Raw genomic sequence first — 23,307 nt, forward strand, 5'->3', positions numbered from 1 at the left:
TGCCTGAAAAACATTCATGAACATAATGAACAATATCATTCTGGGATATCCTGGATTAAAAGCCAGCTGCAGGATCACCACCTGGTTGACAGCCTGATCATGAAAAGATTATGTAGAGTCAGAGAGTTAGCCTCTTGGGATGCACTGAGTATGGGGAGATATAAATGTCCCAGTTGTTCTGCACAGGAGAAAACTGCACCTCTGTCCTTTAAATTCTGATCTTCAAAAGCATTAATCCATGAATCCCTATTGGAATCCAAGTATCCTGCTTGTACTGAGGCACCTGAGCTCACTTATCTTTTTGTTTTAAAAAAAGGTAAATTCTAGAGACTCTTTACATTAAAGAGAGAGGACTGGCCAAAGAACACCCATCAACTTTACTTTCTGTGAAAAATCAGGTTTTACAGCTGAGCAAATACTCCTCCCAGAACAGGTGCCAGTATCTACCTTGATTCATTGGCAGAATGGTAGGGCGGAAAGTACAACAAGACTGTGGAGGAGAAAGTGCTGTCAAACAAGTCAAAGTCAAACAAGAGAAAAAAGCTGTAACAAAGATTGTACAACATGGATTAAAATAATGGCTAAATATGCTGGTCAATTGATAGGCTTTGTCTACCCTTCTAAATTCAAGATAAACTAATCAAGGCAGCATGACAGCAATCTCGGAGCCCTGAAATGTCAGTAAGACCAGCAGGGCTGAAAGACACAGACCAGGAAAGGAGCTCTGTCAGCCAGCTGGTCTGGGGCATTCAGAGCCTCTTTAGAGGAAAGTCCCTGAGTGAGGGAATAAGCTCAGGAAAGGCTTACCAGAGACCAAGCCCACAAACAGATAAGGTTTGAGGAAGAGACCAGTGTTGCTAGGAACTGAGAAATCATCCTCAGCAAGTGGTAAGTAACTAACCACAGAAAATGGACAGCTGTCTCCAGGGTGGGGCTTCAGTATTCTAACAATCCCAACAGTTCCCCTTGTTTTAACCCATGTTTCTTAATCAAATTTTTTCATGTCCTGAAAAGTTTAGGCTCAGGTACCTGCATGGCAACATCACAGAAAAGCTATTTTCAAGGCAGCATTACCTGCAATGGTTCCCAAGATGAATACTTGGTTGTGTAAAGTAAGTGAGAATTTTCTTCTGAGAGTATTAAAGCCAGAGCTTCCAAAAGGGCTAATGAGGTCATTTCTGTGATTTGTTAGCAGGTAGTTTTCTTAGCCATTCATTTATCTAGAAGTCATCTTTGAGAGGAGTTCTAAAAGGCATGTAAACTCCAAACATAAGCTTAATGTTTCTCAAAGCAATTGCAAGTCTCCTTCCTTCTTCGCAAAAGTAATGGTCCATAAACTGTTCTGCATAGAGGTAATTTAATGTACTGGAAATGTTCCATCCCTCTTGCAATTGTTATAAAATCAAACATCCACATATATACTGAAACAGTAGTGTAGATATCTTACATACATTTTGAATTCAACACTCAGGATTTTTGCAGGAAGAATAATTTGCTTTTGCCATTATCTTTGTCTATTGAAATGTGATACATTTTAAACTAAAAGAAACAATTTTTTAAGTGGTAACAAGTGGTTCATGAGCAAATACTGCCCCAAATCCAAACAATATGAACAGATGTCATTAAAACATTCAGAGAAACTCCCCTTTGACTTTAGACCAATATGTACAATTTTAAGCCAAGTCAGTTATTTTTAGAAGTTCTAAACAACTGAAAATAGGGAAATCTATTCTAGTTACTTCTCATCCTTAAATTTTGTATGAAGGCCACCAGTGCCAGTTCATAATTTGAACACAGTAAAAATGTATGTTTCATAATCAAATAATCAAGTGTAACACAGAAAATATGGGATGATTACATTAAAAAGCTTTACTTCATAGATTGGCTTATAGCATCTGGAACTCATTTACATTTGAGTGATAGCAACCTCTTTTTCCCCCTTCCCTTTCAAGCATCTTGTAGTAACAAATTTCCATTTCATTTCTTCTTTTCCTGCTTTGCCTTTGCACATACAATTCCTCTCTCCCATTTTTCTCCTAATGAAAGTGATCCCATAGTAAACAGAAGTCTGAAAATTATGTGTTCTATATGCAAAAAGTGACTCACCAGTCTGCTCTTTCAGTTGGCTGAACTGACCCACTTTCCCAGCCCGCTCATGTTGGACTTAGCAATGCCCCAAGCAAGGCTAAGCCCAGGAAAGAGGAAGGGGGAGTGCAATGCCAGTGCTCTGGTGCCGCTCAGCACATGGCTTCTCAAAAAGCTCCTTGGACAAAAGGCAGGGAGCATGGAAGCACCAAGGTGGCAGCCACCCCTCCAAGCCACTGCTGGCATTTAGTCCATTGGTGTGTTCTGCCCACAAAAGGGCACTGTCCCTCTCCACTCTCCATGGCAGCACCGTGGTGCCCACCACAACCAGCCTCCTCCCGGGATATCTAGTGCTGGGTAAGGATGGGTTGAGCCAGGCTTGGCATCCTTTCTGGAGACATCTACCCCATGAAGAGCCAGCCTCTCAGCCAAGGGTTTCTCATTGCAGAGAGGAAGATTAGGTCTCTCCTGTGTCATAGGAGACCATAGGAGGAAGGGAACCCTTCTTCTACCTCATTTCTAGCCCGTATGTTTGGAGGGAGATGCCGCCTGATGAATATGATACTTAACTGTTTTTGAATGGGTTTCCTCCTTTTCCTCCCAGCATACAGGCATTCCCCCGGAGGAATCATGGCTTTGACGCTGAAAAACAAAAGGAATAGGTTTCTTACTTCAGAGGTTTCTGTGTTTCAGACTACAAAATGACAGCACTGAGAAAGTTCCACCGAGGAAAATGTTTGTTCCTTGAGTGTGACATTCAGCAACACTAAAAAGCATGGTGGCATTAGTGAAGATAGAAGCTTACAGCTTATTCAATTTCCTACCCTAATATTATTAGAATATTGATGTTTATGTTCAATTTTCGTTTTTTCCAATTAAGTATACAATGCATGATATAAAATGGTTATAAAATACATCCTGTTTACTGGATATCCAAATTTTTTCTCCCTTCCCAGCTCATTTCTAAATTCAGCTAAACAAATAAAAATGAATAATACTACCCATCATCTGCAGGGAGGATTTCACCGCTTTTAAAATACACAGGAATATTATCTCCATTACTGACATTGTGACTGGTAGGTTGCAATTATTCAAATCAGCATTTCTCCAGATCCTCACATCCTCATTTTTAAAGGCTGGAAATATAGCTGTCGGCAGCTCAAGATGTGACACACAGTTTTGTGGTTAGCACTAGGACCCAATGTAGTGCTGACTGAGGTGACAATTTTCACACAAAACTTGGTCTTATTGATTTATTTGAATATGCTAGCCCTAGAGACATTGCAGGGTGCAAAAAAGTCTTTGCGTTCAGTCTGTTTAAACCTTTTGGAGATTAGCTGAATATCAAAGTCTCTTGATTTTTTGTCTGAAAGAATATTTTAGTCATGCTGGGTGCTGTTCAACAGTAGGTGCATGCTGCCAGAGAGGTTAATGTATCTCAAGAGTAATTGCTGTTTTGTGTAAGATACAAAATTAAAGGGAACTTCTATGTCATTGAATCAAATCTCATGCTGGTGAACATGTGTGTCATGTAAAGTAAACCATAAAATTGCTGAGCTTAATTACAAAAACCTTTAGCATTGTTTTCTTTTTCATGGAAAGACAGCTTTCTGATAACTAGAAACCTTTTGCCTTCCAGCTTAAATTTGTTCATGGTCATTTTATGCCCATTTGTTCTTCTGCCAACATTGTCTTTTAGTTTAAATAGCTCTTCCTCCTCCATTGTGTTTACTCATTGGCATATTTTTAAATATCAGTCATATCTTCAGTCAGCCTTCATTTTTCTATTCTGGGACAATTCAAACTCTTTTATTTCCCTCTCATGTTACAAACTGGTTTTTTCTTCCTATCATTTTAGGAGAACAGAATTGAGCCCAGTTTATTAAGCAAAATCTAAAATGTATTTCATACATGCAACCACAGCATCCTTTGCTAACTTGAGTTTCTTTAGGTATACTGTGTTTCCTTCATCTGGGAAATCAGTTATTGTGTCAATACACAGCTAGCAGGTTACTTTGGCAAAATTATTTAAATCTACATTCCCTTTTTACTCCAACTAACTACAACTGTTATTTGTTCTTTCTTTCTGAGAATTCATTCTAAAATGATGCATAATATAGAGATCAGACTAATTGCCTTCTCTCAAATGCAGGTTATGGTGGAAACACTAGTCATTCTCCAGTTAGTGCAGTGTCAGGAATTAGGCTCTTCCAGAAACAGGGCCATATTTTCCACTATTACTGGAATAATTTCCTGTGACATCAGATGGGTGAACTACCTGTCCAAAGTTGATGAAGGATATGATACTGTGCAATAAATACTGCTGCAGGTTAAGATTATGTCACAGCCTTTGCTGAGATTAAGCCTTCTTGCCACCTTTGAAGACCTTGTTAAATAGGTTTAATCTTCAAGTTCTTTCTTTTTAACAGTCTGCCAGTTTTTAAGATTACATCTACCCTAACAGGTTTCCTCCTTCAACTGGAAGCTAAAATGGTGTGGACATGCCAAAAGAACTGCAGTTTCTTCTGAAACCTTACATTAAAATATATTTTCTTTGTATTTGTGGTGGATTGACACTGTCTAGATACAAGGTACCCACCAAACCCACTCTACCACTCCCCTCCTCAGCAGGTCAGGGGGGACAAAATACAACAAAAGGCTCATGGGTCGAGATAAGGAAAGGGAGAGATCACTCACCACTTACTGACAAAACAGACTGAACTTGGGGAAATTAGTTTAATTTATTACCAATCAAATAAGAGCAGGGTAATGAGAAATAAACCCAAATCTCAAAAATATCTTCCCCACAACCCTTCCTTTCTTCCAAGGCTCAACTTCACTTCATTTTCTCTACCTCCTCCCCCTGCAGCAGCACAAGGGGATGGGGAATGGAGGCTGTGGTCAGCTCATCACACTCTGTCTCTGCCACTCCTTCCCCCTCAGGGAGAGGACTCCCCACACTCTCCCACAAACTTCTCCAACATGAATTCTTCCCACGGGCTGCAGTTCCTCACAAACTGCCCCAACGTTGGCCCAGTTCTTCAGGAACAGGCTGCCTGAGCATGGGTACTCCTTGGGATCACAAGCCCAGCCAGCAAAACTGCTCCAGTGTGGGCTCCTCTCTCCATGGGTCCACAAGTCCTGCCAGAGCCCAGCTCCAGCACAGGCTTGCCATGGGGTCACAGCCCCCTTCAGGCATCCCCCTGCTCTGGAGTGGGCTCCTCCGTGGGCTGCAGGGACACAGCTGCCTCACCATGGGCTGCACCGTGGTCTGCAGGGGAGTCTGCTCTGCTGCCTGGAGCACGTCCTCCCACCACTCCTTCTTCACTGCCCCCGATGTCTGCAAGGCTGCTGCTCTCACATCTTCTCACTCCTCTCTCAGACTGCACTTGCAGTTGTGCTGGCTCTTTTCCCCCTTCATAAACACCTTATCCCAAAAATGTTGCCATCATTCCTGATGGGCTCAGCCCCGGCCAGCAGCAGGTCTGTCATGGACCTGCTGGACTCAGGGGGAGCTTCCAGCAGTTTCTCACAGAAGCCGCTCCTGTAGACCCCCACTACCAAATCCTTGCCATGCAAACCTAATACAATATTGTAATACTTTTGTGTTCTGAGTCCTTCCTGTCCATAATGTGAATCTATGACTCATAGTTCATGTTTCAAAACAGTGTCACATGCTCGACTTCCCTTCTCTTGCCTTCATGAGCAAAGTTAGAAGGAGGAGAAAGACTTGAACAGCATAATTCAACTGAAAACTGAAAGCTAAGAGTTCATTCAATTTCCCAAAAGGGTGACTTTTTTTAAAACCCATTCTGGATCAGTTGATTAATATGTGACAGCAAATAAAAATAACTAAAAAGACCTCAGTATTCAAACTGAAAACCAGGAAATAAATAGCAAACAATATGAGCTAGAATTTATGGAGTGCAAAATGCTAGTTAGGAAAGATAAAGGCTCAAAGGAAAATTCACAAATTGCAGCGCTAAAGACAAAAGATAGTGTGCCATTTACAAGAATATTATGAAGAAAATAATTCTAAAAAGTGTATGTGGTTCTAATTAGATGGAGATGGCTTTATGTTAGAACTGCATAAAAGGTAAGAGTGCCCAACAGTTTTATTTTCTGAAAAGGAGACTCATGCAGTCCCATCAGACAAGAATTAGCCATGCACTCTTCAGTTTTTCTACAAGAAATTTCTACAGAATTAGAACAAAGGGTTACCACAGCAACGTGGTATGAAGCACTGTCCCAGCAACTGAGCACCAATGTCCTAGATACACACACAACCAAGAGGTGCTTCTGCCACTACCACTAACACCAGTAGTGGCATGTGGTTAAAATTAGTCTGAGAATGCATGGGGACAGGAATGAAGACAGAGTCAGACGGTTCATGGTCCTAAAAATATGTCTGAAAACGGCATTGAATTTGTTGAGTTGCAAAGATCCATAAACCTTGAAAACATCTGTTTTAGAAACTGGAGAAGAGCATGTATTCACAGTCCTACCTGGACTGTGTTTTCTTCTGATCACTTGTGAGCTCTTCTCTCCACCCCTAGGACAGAACAGCCCATCACCACCACTGAATGAGGCTGGGGGCTCCTTCCCCTGCCAACCCACCCATCTCATGTGGATGGAAAACAGTAAGAACTTGGGTGGACAGCACTCAGCTGCTCAGAACAATTGTACTCTTGGCTTTCCCCCTGTAACGCTTGAGAGCCCTCACATTGTCTCTACGTGCCTGAGGTAGGATGAAAACAGACCCAAAGAAGCAATCTTCCACCACCTCTCCAGCAGAAGGAAGGGGGGCTTACAAGACTGAGGAGCTTGAGGAGAAGAGCTGGGACCAAAAGGAACAGAATTGCTAGAAAAGGGTAGATGTGGACCATAATAATTTCCTTCTGTTAGATGCTTGTAATCACTACTGACATAAAGTCACAACGAATCTCTGGGGAACACTGAAGGACTGAAAGACAGCTGCTATATGATAATTTTCAGAAAAGGGAAACATAATGATCCAGCTATCCCCTGGATGACAAGACTGACATCCATCCCAAGCAAAATACCAGAAAAGCTGATAAGAAAGATGAATTACATCACTTAGCAGAATTCTATGGAATATCATGCTCTTTGGAGTGAAACTAACTCACTGAGAAGTCTTCACACCTAGCTGACAGAGGAGTTCACTTGTATTAGTAACTTAAGTTAGCAGCACAACATTCTGCTTTTAAATAGCCCCAAAAAAGCAGTACAGTGCACAGTTTCCACAAGTAAATAATCTGTCAAGTGACAGAATAAAAAGAAAAGTAGTCATAGAGAAATCACTACTAAACAGAAGAAGTTTTACAAAGACCTTACAGACATTGAGGTTCAATACAAACTCATTGGCAATAACATTTAGAAAGTTAAAAATATTTAGAAGTTTGATAAATAATGCTGAAGACACAGGGAAGCAGCAACCAGGAGTGTCCAGTAGGCAGTTTTTCTTTATTCACAATGTATTTTAATACAGTCAAATGCAAACGCATCTCAGAATAGGGAATGCATATCATTGATACTGAATAGGGACTGCATCCTGAAATGTGAGTGATTCTTGAAAGGAATTAGGGATCAAAGGGAAAAATGAATACAATCCATAGTCTGAGCTGCCAGGGAGGAGCTGCTACAAAGGGAGCTGATGCAGATGCTAACCTAAGTGAAGTGGGTTAAAGGTTTACATCTGCTTAAAGATATGATAAGACTGATGCTGGAACAGTGTGTACAGTTTGCATGTAAGTGTTTTTCAAGTAATGTTAGAAACTGGAAAGAGTGAGGAAAGAAGCTAAAATAAATACTTGCAGGCTGAAGAAATTTATTTACATAGAAAAATTATTTAAGTGATTTGAGCAAAGTGAAGTACTTCCAGGGGAAGATATGAGTACTGAATTATTTTAATCTGAAACACAGCAAGCACTTAGAAAGTGAAGCTGAACCCAGATACATCCAAATAAGAAATAATGCATTAATCTGTAACATCATGAGCATTTAAACCCTGTAACAAGGTACAAAGAATTTAATGGATCCTGTTGTCTTGAAACCAGTGTTAGATGCCTTTTTTGTAATATGCACTTTATCCTAAGAGAAGCTATACTTAAATTAAATAGAAACAGTTGAGTTGAACACAGGCATACTCAGAAGAAAAAAAATCTTTGGTAGCTATCGGAGGTCAGATTACATTATCCAATGATCTCTCCTTTCACTAAATTTTATGAATCATTTCCTGCCCAAATGTAATCACATACCATGCATTCAGTGCCTGAACTACAAGAAAGGGCTGTGCAGACCAAGCTTCAAAGAGGCACAGCTATTGAAGAGGCAGCCTGCAAATGGGAAGGTTGTGTGTGCGCACATCCCTGCCATGCCACAGCACCGTGCTGCAGTCCCACCAGCAAAGCAGGAAGGGCATGGGGCTGGAGAGTGGCTTGGCTTTTCTCAGGATTATGTGTTTCCACCTTGGCAGGATCAGCTCTGGAAAAAGACTTCCAGTCACAGTGGCTCATCAACAGGACAGAAATCTACCTGCCTGCTCTCACTAAATTAATTGTGATTAGCACATTTGTGCCAAGTTTTCTGCTTCTAATGAGTGGCCATGTCTTAGGAGAAAGTATGGTAACAGTTTTGGATATATCCTTGTAAATAGCAAATTTCTAGCTGAAATTACCCCATGTAAAAAAATAACTGGAGCAAAGAATGAATAAGGGTTGTGAAACTGAGCCCTACAGTCAGAGTGCAGGAGCGCAAACTGTTTGGGTTATCATGAAGAACAGCAACAGAGAACTTCCGTACAATAAGTAACTGCATTACGTAGGAAACAAACATTTCGTGACAAGAAACAAACATTTCTGGCAAGATCCAATTTATTGAACTTGAGGCTAATTAAATCCAAATAACAGTTAAATGACTATCAAAATAATTTACCGAAGCCTGTAGAGGATTCTTTTTTCTTAACAAAACTAATGGACCTGTGTGGTAAGAATTTGTTGAAGGATATCCAATGGTCCAGTTTTACGTGAGATTGAAGCAAGATCACAGTGGCTCTTTCTGGCCCTAAAATTTCCTTTTCTACCTCAATTATTTCCCCAGTGAAAGAGCAATGGGTTAAATCTCAAACATGAGGAGTTTTCAGAAGACTAAAAAAAAGTATCTAATGCTTGATTTAGAGAGGATGTTCTACAAGTATCAGGGATCATATGTTGTCTGACAAACACACATAAAATCTCTCTTTAATTTCCTTTGAAAAAAATGTGTACAGATTTGGCTACGTTTGGAGCTTCTAGGAAAAAATCCAGCTTGCGTGTGCTCGGCAGACTTGCTGTAGTCTGACAGTTATCTGCAGCTTCTGCCTGAGCTGAGCCCACGTCATCCCCTCCATTCCTCCCACAGGCATCTGCACTGTGCACATTCATCCCTGTGTGCTTCACGGGGCTCCCCCCCGAGCAGCAAAGACAGCACCACACCTTCCCTCTTGCTGTCCCTCCCTATCCTGGTGCTACAAAGGATTCCAAATATAAGGCATGGGAACAAGGAGTCAGCCACGGGAAAGGCTGAAGCAGACTGGGACAAGGCAGGGAGGGATAGCAGAAGGCTTGTAGTCATGACTCTCAGCACCCCTAAGACCTGCAGAGAGATGCTGTGCTCTGAAACGCTCCAGAAAAGGAGCATTCAGGAGCACTGCTTTTGTATTATCATTAGGAATTCCAAGTAACCATTGAAAATTTAGGGGGTTTGCCAGAAATAAGGTGGCCAGCACCTCCACACTGCAGTCTCCCTTCCAGGTCTCTTGTGGGTTCCTTTGCCTTCACTTCCTGCCTTAGGGGAAGCAGTCTGAGCACCGGGAGCCAGACTCCTGCCCCGCTTGGAGAGCTGAGGGAGGGAATCAGGGAATCGGGGCTCCTCAGGGGCTGTAGGAATTAGGGCTGCAGGATGCAAGGCACACACCAACAGCCTGGGACATCAGAGGCACCAGCCCTCACTTTCTGGGAGCCTTGGTCTGTTCTAAGAGTGTTGAGCACTCAGTGCTGCAGCTGGAGTCAGCCAGCACTGAGCTCTGAGTGAACGTGAACCAAAGGCCGTGTCTCCTGGAAAATCATCTCCTGAGCGCCTGGCATCGAGCAAATGAGAATAAGTGTTTCAGGTTTATCACTTCTAATAAGTCCTGATGTCTCAGCAGTATAATAAAGATTAACTCAGTGGTGGATTTGATGTACCTAAATACTAAAGTAACAATTACCACTGAAGAGTCTGTAGCAAAATCAATAGCACTTTTTTTACACAGGATTTGAACAGTACAGGGACTATGAGGTGAATGAGGATAATAGAAACAAAACACACAACTTCTGCTTTAGTATGAGATAAAGTTTAGTTCCTGTCCACACAAGTGAGGAATTTAGCAGCTGGACTTGATGTTCTTAGAGGTATTTTTCAATCCAAGTGTTTTATGAATTTATGTTTACTCCTAGGTTTCCTAATTTGCAAGTGCTTGACTTTAAAACAGAGCAGCCCTTTGCTACAGAATGGATATGTAGCTACACTCTTCTTCTTTAGCAAAACAATAATTTCAATCATTATTCTTCCATCACAAACAAGTTCATCAGGGGACTGAATTGTCTCATCAGCCTTTCTTTCTTTTTCTGTTTATATAAGAAAGCCTGAAATTAAGTTCAAGGACGCTTTTTTTGAGCTTTGAGGATGTAAATAAATAACTTCTTTAAAAAGCTTAGATGCAATTTTGATGGGTTTTTTAAGTGATGTTTGAAAAATACAGCTGTTTTTAGAACTTCTAACATGCACTCTGTCACTTGAGGAAGGATACACATGGTAGCACATATAAAAGCACACCAAAAAAATTAATATTGGGAATATGTCTGGTGCAATACTTTGTAGTTAGTAGAGTGGTATCTCTTTCTATGAGGCTTGACTTTGGTCCTCCATTGTCTATACCACAGACCTGAGGAAAATCTAAGGTTGCCACAGCAGCTGGACTTTTCATAGGAAGGCATGAGCAGAAATGAAAAGTTTTCTACATCTGGGGCATTTAGGATATTGTCTGAACCAGATAGATTATTTGATGTCTAACAAGACAGTCAATCTTGCATTGCAATCTATCCCTCAGTAGGGATATTAGTGTATCATGTTTCACTTTTAAACTCTCAGGAACATAATATCTTTGAGATCTTTGTCCCTCTGCTCTGTTTGCTGGAACCTGACTAACAGGTCACAAGAAAAGCAGACGTCATGAAAGCATAAGCATCATTTCCATAGCAAATCTGACTAAAACCAGTAAGATAGGTCAATGAAATATTCCTATCATGAATGGTAGCAAGGCCTCAGTTCATCTGTCTTCCACCCATAGCTAGGTTCAGGTTTTGGGAGCAGCTTTATGCTGGCAACACAGAGCTCAGTACAGAGAACAGCTCAAGCATGTTTGTTAACTGTATATATAATTTGTCAGACAGGTTCTGCCCAGATTTAGCTCTGTGCTGTCATGATAAGGCTTCTAGAGCTAATTAGTTATTCAAGTTTATGGAGTTCATTAGCTTGTCTTCAATTTTAAGTGAAGGATTAATATCCTTAGATAAAAGAGGATAACAATATCCCTTTGAATTGCTTGTGTCACGTTTTTTCACAAGACACGTGTGTCTGTGCACTGACTGCCTATTGGGTTGTTTTATCCTCATGCCCCACTCCCTGTTCCTCCATAAGGTGGTATATGCTCCAGCACCCACACAGCTGTGATGGGGTAAATTAGACATGTTACTTGGAGTTACAGAACTAGCCACAGATTGCAAATATAATTAAGAACTGGTCCTCCAAACCCTCTTGTGAGTTCACTGGCATTCCTGGTGTTATTCTCCCAACCACCTCTTGTCATTTCATCCACTTCAACTGTCTGAGGTTTTGGGGTTCTCTTTGAAGTACTAGAACAAGGATCTTTGATAAGAATACTTATCATCCTGCATCCATCCACAAGGCTAGACTAGAAATGTGGTTGTATTGAGTTTGTGTGGCCAGGTTTTGGTAGCAGAGGAGTGGTTTCAATGAGAAGATTCTGGAAGCTTCCCTCATGTCCAACAGAGCCAATGCCAGGCTGCTCCAGGGTGGACCCAGCACAGGCCAAGGCAAAGCCAATCAGAAATGGCAATAGTGTCTCTATGATAACAAATTTAAGAAGGAAAAAAATGTTATTGGACAGAATAAATTGTGCTCAGAGAGAAGGGGAGTAAGAGTATCCAAGAGGAGCAACTCTGCAGACACCAAAGTCAGTGAAGAAGGGGGAGGAGGTGTTCCAGGTGCCAGAGCTGAGATTCTCCTGTAGTCTGTGGTACAGCCACTGTACTAGGCATTTGTGTCCCTGCTGCTCATGGAGATCCACAGGGATGCAGAGATCCACCTGCAGCCCATGGAGAAGACACAGACCAGAGCAAGGGGATGCCTGACAGGAGGCTGTGACCCTGTGTTGGAGCCGGCTCATGGCAGGGACCTGCAGACCCACGGAGGGAGTGTGTCCAGTGAGAGTCCCTCGTGGTTTGTGGGGGATCCGTGCTGGAGCAACCTGTCCCTGAACAACTGCATTCTGTGGAAAGGGACCCACACTGGAGCACTGTGTGAAGAACTGTAGCCTGTGGGAAAGATTCAGGCTGGAGAAGTTCATTAAGAACCGTCTCCTGTGGGAAGAATCCCGCCTTGGAGCAGAGGAAGATTCCTCTCTCTGAGTAGTGGAGAAACATGTGGTGAACTGACCATAACCCCATTCCCTGTCTCCCTGCACCACTGGGAGGCAGGAGGTACAGCTGGAAAGAAGGGAGGGGTGAGGGGAAGATATTTTTAAGATTTGTTTTACTTCTCAATAGCCTGGTCTGATTTTGATTTGTAATAAATTAATTTCCCCAAGGTGAGTCTGTTTTGCCCATGATGATAATCAATGAGTGATTTCTTGCTGCCCTTATCTCAGCTCACAAGCCTTTATAATGTTTTCTCTCCCCTGGCCAGCTGAGGAAAGGAGTGATAGAATGCTTTTTGTGGGCCTGGCATCCACCCAGGGTCAACCCACCACAGCGGTGCAATTTTGGAATAAATGCAAACAGCGTGATAGGAAACCCTGAGTTACACAAATGGAGGCTATGGGTAGGTTAGAGGATTGAGTAAATGAGACAGGACAGAATCACCAGCAACCATTTCCAGGAGTTTTCTACTGTAAAGCCAAAATGCAACTTAAATGGGAGTTTCATCAGGAAAGAATTGCTTATCAAATTCAGGAAGACTCTCCACAGTAGCCAGTAAGATGGTGATGCTCTTCTGCAAGTGGGCCAAGATCCAGTTCCAAGTCTTAAGAAAAAGTCTATCCTACACAATAACTGTACTCTCATTGTCCTGATCTCTCTATTTTTTTCTATAAAAGGCTTCTTAAAAGATTTTAGTTGTACTCCAATGCACTACAGGAGAAAAATATGTGACAGCTCATCAATTTTGAATATCTATTTTTCCATATATGTATATATATATATGGTTCATATATAATTCATTAGTATCATATATTTGCACTTTTTCTGCATCCCTAGAGACAATGTGGAAAGAGACAAAAGTGGCCATCTTTGGCTCAGAAACACAGCCTGTCCTCAGAGGAGCCTGTGTGACACCAGGATAACACAGAATAGCATTCTTCCAAAGAAAAGAAGCAAAAGAGACCTGGATCTAAGGCCAACAAAATGGAGACTGCTCTAAACATTATGAAATGTATGTAGGACTAGGAAGGCAGAAAAACCAGTAATACAGCTAAATATAAAATCAGCTTTTTGGGGAGATGCAACCCTATTCTTCTCCAGGCTTTGCTCTTCTGTGTTGTTTCTACTCAGTTATTTAGTGGAAGAAAAAGAGTAACTGAGGATGAACTTACAAGAGCCCCACAACAGAGGCTCAGCAGAGCTTAGATATCTGAAGATCCAAAGGTAAAGCAAAACAAAACATCAACAAAAAAAACCAAACAAACAAAAAAAACCAAAAACATACAAAACCCCCCCCAAACCTTTCAGGGAGGAAAAAAGGTGTTTTTCTCAAAGCTTGAGATGGAAAATGGGAATGCAGAGAAAAATTACAACTAAACATGAAGCATTTTCTCTTGAAACTCTGAAAATTATGTTAGCTTGATGCTTAACTTGGCATTGTTATTATTATTACCGTTGCAGTTCAGGGTTTTAAAATGTTTGTGCCACCATTGTAAAAACCACTTAGTTTGGAAGAAGCTGGTCACATATTGGAAAAACACACCAAGAGCCAGGCTGCTGTGTGAGTTGTCAAGCTTTTGCTCAATTCTTGCAAGTCTTCAGTTTAATGGAGTACATGAAAATCAGAATGGAAACTCAAAAGTTCCTGTTTTTTCAAATACTGAATCTGAAAACAAAAGTAAAAATAAAAGCTGATGTAGCTAATATTTTTTATGCAAATACAGCTAAAAAAGTAATACTGATTGAAAGGCTGTCTAGTTTTGTCTGCTGTGCTGACAAGGCACTACTCCATCACCTTGGTTTGGATAAGTACTAAAATACACTGCAGGTCCTTAATCACCAATGTATAAGGCCCATGCAAACATCACAAAGCCCAACAAGGCCAAGTGCAAGGTCCTGCACGCGGGTCAGGGCAAGGTCCAGCACAGGCTGGGCAGAGAATGGATTGAGGGCAGCCCTGGAGAGAAGCACTTGGCTCCAGGGAGACCTTCCAAAAGCCTTCCAGTACCTAAAGAGAGCCTACAAGAAACCTGGAGAGGGAATTTTCACAAGGGCATGCAGTGATAAGACAAGGGGCAATGATTTCAAAGTGAAGGCAAGTTTAGATGAATTGTTAAGTATAAATTCTTTACAGTGAGGGTGCTGAGACACTGGCACAGGCTGCCTGGAGAAGTTGCAGGTGCCTCATTGCTGGAAGTGTTCAGGTTCAGGTTGAATGGGGCCCTGAGCAATTAGCTGAAGGTGTCCCTGCCTATGCAGTGGGGTAAGAATTAGAATCTTTAAGGTCCATTCCAATCCAAACCACTCTGTGATCCATGATCTTGTGTTTTCCTCTCCAGAAACACAAATTTCTCCTTTGTAAGCTAAATATTCCCATTATGGTTTTGAGATCTATGGATATGCCTCCCTTTTTCATTTGTTATTTGACAGCTTCTGGAACTTTTTATTGTAAATACTTTTACTGTTTTAAGAGACATGTCCAGAGACAAAAACATGGTTAAATACATTTTCAAGTTACCTACAGTACTACTTTCTTCTAATATTACTTATATCTGTTACTGCCCTAAAGTAGACAATATATAAAAATTAATTATCATTAATAATCCTAGCAGTATTGTTTTCTATATGCTCATTTAAGTTTTGATCATGCATTTTTATATTTTAAAACATTAATTTTCATAAACAGATCATGACTACAAGTATTTCACTTTATATTTTTAGGGCAATAGATGGGGGGGAAATTCGACCTCTTGCCTTCAAAACTCCCAGAATTTTATTTGTCTCTAAGATAAAAAAGCAAACATTTTATTACATCACATCTATCACAATATCACCTGTTGTAAAGCATTTGTTTCTATCCAAAACCACCTGACACTTATAGAGAAGTTCGTATAAGATTTACTGATTCACATGCACTCCTGAAAAGTAATAAACAGGCATTTTCCATGGAGTGAAAATCGCAGGGAATCTCCCCAATTACAGGGTAGGAGAGAGCTCTTTCATCTGCTTTTATAGCCTGCCTTCCCTCCCCAGCCCCTTACCACCCATCTACCCCAAGACAGAAAGATTTTGTTAATCATTGCAAATGGGACTGAAAAGACCCTCAAGAGACTGTACAGAACATCATTCCCTGCTTCATACAGAAGCAGCTGTACCAAAGCCATTCAGAGGTTGCATATCTGAGAAATGGCTTGTGAGCATGAAAGACTTGTCTGTTTTTTCTAGCTAAATCAATTGATTTAATAAAAAAGTGCCACATCTTTCTAGTCTTTTACAGGCTTAGGCCATCATAGCTGTAACAACACAGCTGTTAAACCACTCCCCAGTGATGCTTATACTGAAGAAGTACAGTTTCTATGAGTACCCCAGAGATTTTATTCTAGCACTTAACTACCACAATTTTTTTCCTAAGCATCTTAAACTAAATTTTCCTTACAACACAATATAAATTAGGATTTCATCATAATTTTCTGCCCTAATTGACATGAACCTAAATTACAGTTTAAATTCAACTAAGTTCACAGCTAATACTACATTTCTGATGACATTTTACTTCTTTCCCTTTACTTTTCTTGTCTCTAGACTATACAATTATTCTAATCTTTTTTTGTAAGCGATGTTTTTACACATCTGATAATCCCTTGGGCTCTCCTCTGGACTCTCAATTCTATCTGCAATTTTTTCTCGAGTACCCTGCTCCCAAATGAGAGCAATATTCTAGCTAAGGACCCACCTGAGCTGACCCAGACAAAAAGATTCATTTACCTCAGAAAAAACATTTCTATCATTACACACCATTTTTACAACAATGCAATGCTACTGACCCACGTTTAGTTTGTGAACCACCACAATTCCACATCCTTTTCTCCTAGCCATTCCCCATGCTAAATTTGAGTACATGATTTATTACTGACTAAAGATAAAACCTTTGCACTAAACCCTATAGACTCATATCCTGGTTGGTTTTCTGGAGGTTGTGACTGTCAAAAATCACTCTGAATTTAACTTTTATCTTCCAGAGTGCCTGAAACCTGTTTGGTGACCTCTGCAGGCTGAATGCCCACATGCTCTGGCCCCTCATTTGAGACGTTCATGAAATAGGGAACAGTCTGACAGATTCTGTGGGGTACCAGCCTGAATGGTAGTCCTGTCAGTATACCCCTCCAACATCTCTAATGCCTATACTCCTTGCCCACAAAACAACATCATTAAATTTTGCTTCTCTATAAATGTCCTGAAACAAGAAGAAAGCACAATGGTTGTAGAATGATTCCTCATTTTAGGACAAGGAGAGGGAGACTCAGTCTGACAAGTGCACAAGGAGTTCTCAGATATCAGAAAAACACATTTTGGAGGAGCAAATCCCTGTGAGAGACAAGGAGGCCAAGAAGAGATGCTTTTCAAACAATGCTGTCCTGAGTGTAAGGTGAGAACATAATATTTGAAGTTTCAGTGAAGAAAAACGTTCAAGAGATTACTTAGCATCATGACTCCCAGGGATCTGTACCCTACTAAATGTAGCAAAGAGCAGCCCAGAAAGAGAGACAATGACCCCAAAACTGCCACACATTCAACTTCACTCTGTTTCAGCTGAAATGTTACAAAAGAGGGAGAAACTCTCTTAATGGTAGTTTTCTATGGTCCTAACAACAAAACTTGATTTTATGTGAACATATGTTTTCAGCAAGCTAAACATACTGAAATGACCACCATTGTGCATCAATACTAACACAGTTAAAGAGTAAGGAATAAATATCTAACATATTTAGTGAATGCACAGATATTTCTGTTGAGTACAGAGCAATAGCTCCGGTGCACCAGGCAGCCCTGCAGTCACAGAACAAACGCAATTGCAAACACCATGTCTTCCAGCCCTAGCTTCATATGGATCACATCATGCAAATTATTTGTGTTGCCTGCAGATGCAGCCTTAATTCAAAAGCATGGACAGCATGGTCCAGCCCTCATGCCACAAGTACCTGGGTACAGAATAAATGCCTTGTTCACAAATGCTCATAGTGAAGACCTTCCGCTGACATAGACAGCTAAGCACTGCCACCTTGCACAATTTTACACAGCCATCCTGTACTTGCCCTGTCTCTGCACACCAGATGGAACCTCTCAGAGGAAAAGAATAGGATTCAGAATAGGGTTTCAAGGTAAAAGAGATACACTGGGTCCCTTGTGATTGTAGCTGTGCACCTGTGAACCTGAGGGTTGCACTTGAGTGAACAGCTTCTACCTAATCTGAGCTGAAATAGTTGTATCACACACTGGCACAGGAAACCCTGGGGATTCCTAACTATTTGGGGTGCATTTAGTTGGCATTGTGCTGGCATAATTCTTTCCACCCCACCTGTGCAACCCTGTAAGTCCATCAGTTCGAGTTTTGTAGTTACCTATGACATATTTGATATGTTGACAGCAGCACCACACAGACTGCTGTCAGGACTTGCTACTGAAATCTCAAAGTTCAAGACTCTGAAGGTAAGTTGAATTAAATCCAACATGACTGTGAACAGCTCTGTGGGAGCTCTGGACAGACAGAGACATACTCCTAAAGCATTTCTGTCTCAAGATGTTCATCTGCTTCCTGACTCTCAGTCAAATTCCTTGCAAAGCACCTTGAAATTTTTCATTCTTCACGCAGACCCAGAAAGATCACCTTCCTCTTGAAAAAAAAAAAAAAGCCTAATTGATACACACTAGTCTGCATATTTGCCATTGTGTCCACCTTCTTTGCTTTGACCTCAAAATGTTTGTAGAAACTATGATCTGCCATTTCCTATTTGCATACAGGGCCAACAATGAAACTGTTTCTCTCAAAAGCAGGAGTAGCTCCCACTTCAGCTAGCCAAGTATGTCTGGATATATTTATATTTATATTTATATTTATATTTATATTTATATTTATATTTATATTTATATTTATATTTATATTTATATCTTAACATGTATCTCCGACATATAAATAACATTTTGCACCAGCTGGTAACTGACAGGAAATTAACTTCTGGGGCAAAGACATCTGTTGCCAGTTGTCATGGTTTAGTTGAGGTGTTGGGGCATAGGTTGGACTTGATGATCTTTAAGGTTTCTTCCAACCAAGTCATTCTGTGAATTCTATGAATTCTGTGTTTGCTTCTCATACCTTGTTGTAGCAGTGCCCTGTTCCAAGCACCAGAAACTGCTGGACTGCTGCAGATTCCTCCTGTCCCGCTTTGTCATGGCCATGTGGTGACAGTGTCCACCACCAGTGACCTGTCACAAACACGGCACTTAGGCAGTAATTGTGTGGGAATGCTCATACTGGCAAATATCCCTTTGCCAACCTCACAGCCAAACCACACTGTGCTCTGTCTGCACCAGGGAAGCAGGCTGGAGCTTCCTGCTCTCCAGGTAACCCCCTTCAAGTGGGGGCAGGAAGGGTTGAGCAGAATCCCACTTGTGCCACTCAGGCAGATTGGGTTAGCAGCTGATGAGTTGTGGTTATCTGAGCTAGAGCTTGGTCCTCATGGGCAAGCCAACTCAAATTGAAAACATCAACACTCTTCAGCAATGAGCTTGTGTGTGTGAACATGACTCAAATTAGAAGTAATGTCTGAGTTAGGACTAAAGCTATTCCATAGTGAAGACAAGTCCATGTTATCCAACATCCCCCTCCTGGGCTTCAAATTTAATGGTTATTCCAACATTAAAAAAAGTTTTAAAAAGTCCTGGCTGACACTTCCTACCCAAACTTGGCAATTCCTTGAATTTTCCTCCAAAATCTGCTTTGTCCTAGCTGTCTCTGGGCACAAAGAGACACTCCCACATCCTTTACATTCCAGTTGGGGCTAATTGAACTCACATGTCAGCATGAGTCAGCAGTAATTATCAGGAATATTAAGGAAAGATTTGGCACCGGACTTTGATAATTCAATAGCAGAGCCCCCATGTTCAGCAGGGTCTGCGATTGGATCAAACCCCTTAAACACACGACAGGCTGTATTGAGTTCTCTAGTCTCGTTTAACTACGCACAGGCAGTTCCTGATACTGAAAGCATGTTTACTATATTTTTGGATATACCTACAGAAAGGAAAATCTAACGGAAAAAATAATTTCTGAGTAATAAATCCTCCTCGCTGGAGTTTAAATCTGTTTATACGCTGAAACCGATGAATCAATATTACACTGGCTGGCTGGTTTTTGTAAGCACTCGCATTGGAAGCAGGGCCTAAAAATGCATTTCCTCCTTACAATTCCTGAGCAGAAATCTGAATCAATGGGAGGCTGAGGTAATAATATACCTCCCCCTCCCACGGCTCAGTTGAAATTAAAATCCTGAAGCAGCAACAACCCGGCTTTTCCACATAGGAGTGTGCGTTCCCCACCACTCTTCCCGTAACAGTCCCCTCCGTACACCTTCACCCTCCAGACTGTGCAGCCTTGTGCTTCCAGACCTGGGGGCTGGAGGTGTTTACACACCTGCCCAACACAACCCCTAAAATCTTAATCTTCTCCTCAACACTGAAGAACGCCCGAACACACTTTTATGGTCAACTATGGCAAAAAAAAAATTCACAAATATATACGGACACAGAGACACAGTGGATGTGGCAGTGAAAAGTGAGGACTGTCTCAGCCTGCGCTCTGGCAGGGGATGCAGGAGCAACAGTGTTAAAGTCACCATCAAAACCTTAACTGGAAACTCTTTCTGGATCTTAATATCTACAGTATGAGGTACTTTGTTTTTCACAGAAATAAATTCTTGCTCTTGGTTGCAAATTAACCGAGTGTCTTGCCAGTGAATTTGATCTTGTCAGTCATAAAGTCTCTCACTTAAATGAAATTTTTTAGTCTTAGCCCTGAATCATAACGCTCTCTACGTATTCATAAAAGAGAACTGTTTTATTTTATCTAGTACACAAACATATGTGCATCAACATTCTTCTCAACAGACTACTTCTGAACACAACCAGATAATTTGGTTTTATTTAAATTAAGTCCTTGTTGTCTTTTTAAAATCTCCAACTACCGAACATCAAGCATACTCCAGGTTTTTTTCTGGAAGATTTTTTTTCCCTTTTTATTTTCCTGGTTAAATAGCCCATCTCCTAGAAACTCACTAAATGACGCACAAACATTGTTTCTGTCTGTCTTCAGGAAAAAAATTTTTTACATGGTACAACTTGGTTTTATGCTATTTAAATTATTCTTTTAAAAAGACAAAAAACTACAGCTTCACCCAAAGGCGTACAAAATTCTTGTTTGCTAAACAAAGTAACACGAAGTCAGAAAAAGCACCAGAGTCTTTTCCTTACTGCTTTTTCGCCCTTTGGTATGTCAAACTGAAACACAACAAGAACCCGCAGCGCAGAAGTTATAAAACGCTCAAAATTATTTCCAAGTCAAGTACTGGCTGACCCTAAGGCAAACCCACCCTGTACAGCTTCAAGCGAGCTCACCTGGGGCTCGGAAGAGGCAATGCGAAACTTTAGTTCACTTGTTTTCCCCTCGAAAGGTCTCTCGAAGCGACAGGGCAAAGGATGTGGCCAAGGTGTCGCGGCGGACACCTCCGCCGTCCCGGTTTCAGCCCTCGGGACAGAGAAGCACCGCTTGGGCATCCCCCATCCGAGCGTCGGCGGGCACCGGCACCCCCGGGGCTCTCGCCTGGGAGCCTCGGACCGTCACCGGCGCCCGGCCGGGAGAAGCGCGGCGCGTCCTGCGGGGCTGCGGTCCCAGCGCCGCCGACACGGGCAGAGGGACGGCCGGCACCCCGGGACAGCGAGGAGCGAGGCGGCCGGAGCCGACAGCCCCCGGTTCCCCCGCACAGCCCGGGCTGAAACCGGTCCTGACGGCCGCGAGCCCTCGGGATGCAGCCACTTACCCCACGGTCCCCGCCACGACCCGGGAGTGCAAAGTTTTTCCGGGCGAGCGCAGCCGCCGGCCGCGGCGCGGGGCGGAGGTGCGGAGGAGCGGCGGGAGCGGGCCGGAGGGCGCCGGGGGTGGGGAGGATGCTCGGGCGCCGCGTCCCTCGTGATCCAGGTGGCGGGCGGGCGGCCGAGGGACGGGGGAGCCGCGCTGCCCGCTCGCACGCGATCCGCGCCCGCCGCGCCCGCCGCCGACAGAGGGCGCTGCTGCGGCGGATCCCGGCGGCTCCGCGGCCCGGGGAGCGGGAGCGGGGCAGGGATCCGCCGGGATCCGCCGGGCGGGACCGCCGCGTTCGGCGCCTCTGCCGCCCCTGCCACCGTGAGATCCGCGGGGCAGCCCGGAGGAGCCGGAGCCGGCTGCCCGCGGGGTGCTGCACCTGCCCGTGCCGCCCGCAGCCCGGCTGTCCCGGAAAGTTTAAAGGGAAAAGCGCCGTGAGGGTCCTTCCCCGCTTCGCGGGTGTCTGGAACGGCCTCAGTGTCCCCTGCAGCGGTGCCTCTGCCCCCCCGGCTGCCGCTCCGCCCGGCCCTGAGGTCGCTGCGCTTATCGTGCTCCGCGGCTCCCGCGGCATCAGCGCGGCTCCCGCGGCATCACCGGTGCCTTCAGCACAGCACCGCATGTACCGGCTTCTCCTGGAAGCCGAGCAGCAGCTAGGATCATTTCTTTAACTAGCAGTGTTTGTTTTATTTCCCCAGAACGTTTTGCCGATGGATTTCTGGTTTGTACTGAAGGGGCGAGGGCTCCCGGTCCAGCAGCCAGGCCTTCGGTGAGCGGCCCTAGATGCTGGAGTTCGGTAAGTACCTAAAGTGGCGCTTGTACGGGAGGCTTAAGGGGAGGACAGACGAAACCAGAGCAGGGTGATGCAGAAAATTCAAGGTAACAAAGTGATAAGCAGTCCTCTCCTTGGTGAGGTGCCAGTCCTTAGCGAGGAGATCCAAACTTTGAAGCCACACCGGGCTTCTGGGACTGGTTGCTGTGGGGACAAGCTGTCTGCCGCTCCTCAGACCTGGATTGCCGAGGTGCCCCCTCAAATGAGGATGCAGTGGCAGGTCCCAGCCATCAGACAGCAGTGCCCTGCACCCACTGTCCCCACGCCAGACACAGTGCCTCAGCTGTCTGTGACCTATATTATCAAGGTATAGGTGGCAGCAATATGGGGGGGAGGGGGGGGAATCTTTCCTATATGTGTAATACAGGAAAGCAAAGAATTCTGCTTTTGCTAATCATAGAATGCTTTGCACTGGAAAGGGTCTTTAAAGATCATCTGGTCCAATACACCTGCAAGCATCTTCAGCTGGATCAGGCTGCTCATCCAAACAGACCTCGAACATTTCCATGGATGGGGCACCTACCACCTCTCTGGATGACATGCTCCAGGGTTTCACAACCCTCACTGTAAAATGCTCTCTTTCATCCAGTCTGAATGACCTAATAGATGTTTCATCCGTATGAAGCTCTACTCTCAGGTTGCTTGTGGTACAGACTGAATAAAAATGCAGTGCCTGAGCACGAATTTACTGGGGAAGAAGAGGAGGAACAGGAGCACCAGAGAGT

The 23,307-nt window shown here is 43.1% G+C and overlaps 1 protein-coding gene across 1 annotated transcript in view; it reads right to left on the bottom strand.

Moving 5' to 3' along the window:
- Positions 1-21,930, bottom strand: part of AHRR (aryl hydrocarbon receptor repressor) — an 80,881-nt gene extending 58,951 nt beyond the window's left edge. Inside the window, exons 1-2 of the mRNA XM_058818120.1 lie at positions 21,713-21,930; positions 2,656-2,727 (exon numbers count right to left, since the gene is read on the bottom strand). Coding sequence (XP_058674103.1) covers positions 2,656-2,717 — 62 coding nt within the window. The 5' untranslated portion in view covers positions 2,718-2,727; positions 21,713-21,930. The remainder of the gene's footprint in view (positions 1-2,655; positions 2,728-21,712) is intronic.
- Between the last annotated feature and the right edge of the window lie 1,377 nt (positions 21,931-23,307).

This window comes from Ammospiza caudacuta, chromosome 1, assembly GCF_027887145.1.
Source record: "Ammospiza caudacuta isolate bAmmCau1 chromosome 1, bAmmCau1.pri, whole genome shotgun sequence".
Lineage (NCBI taxonomy): Eukaryota > Metazoa > Chordata > Aves > Passeriformes > Passerellidae > Ammospiza > Ammospiza caudacuta.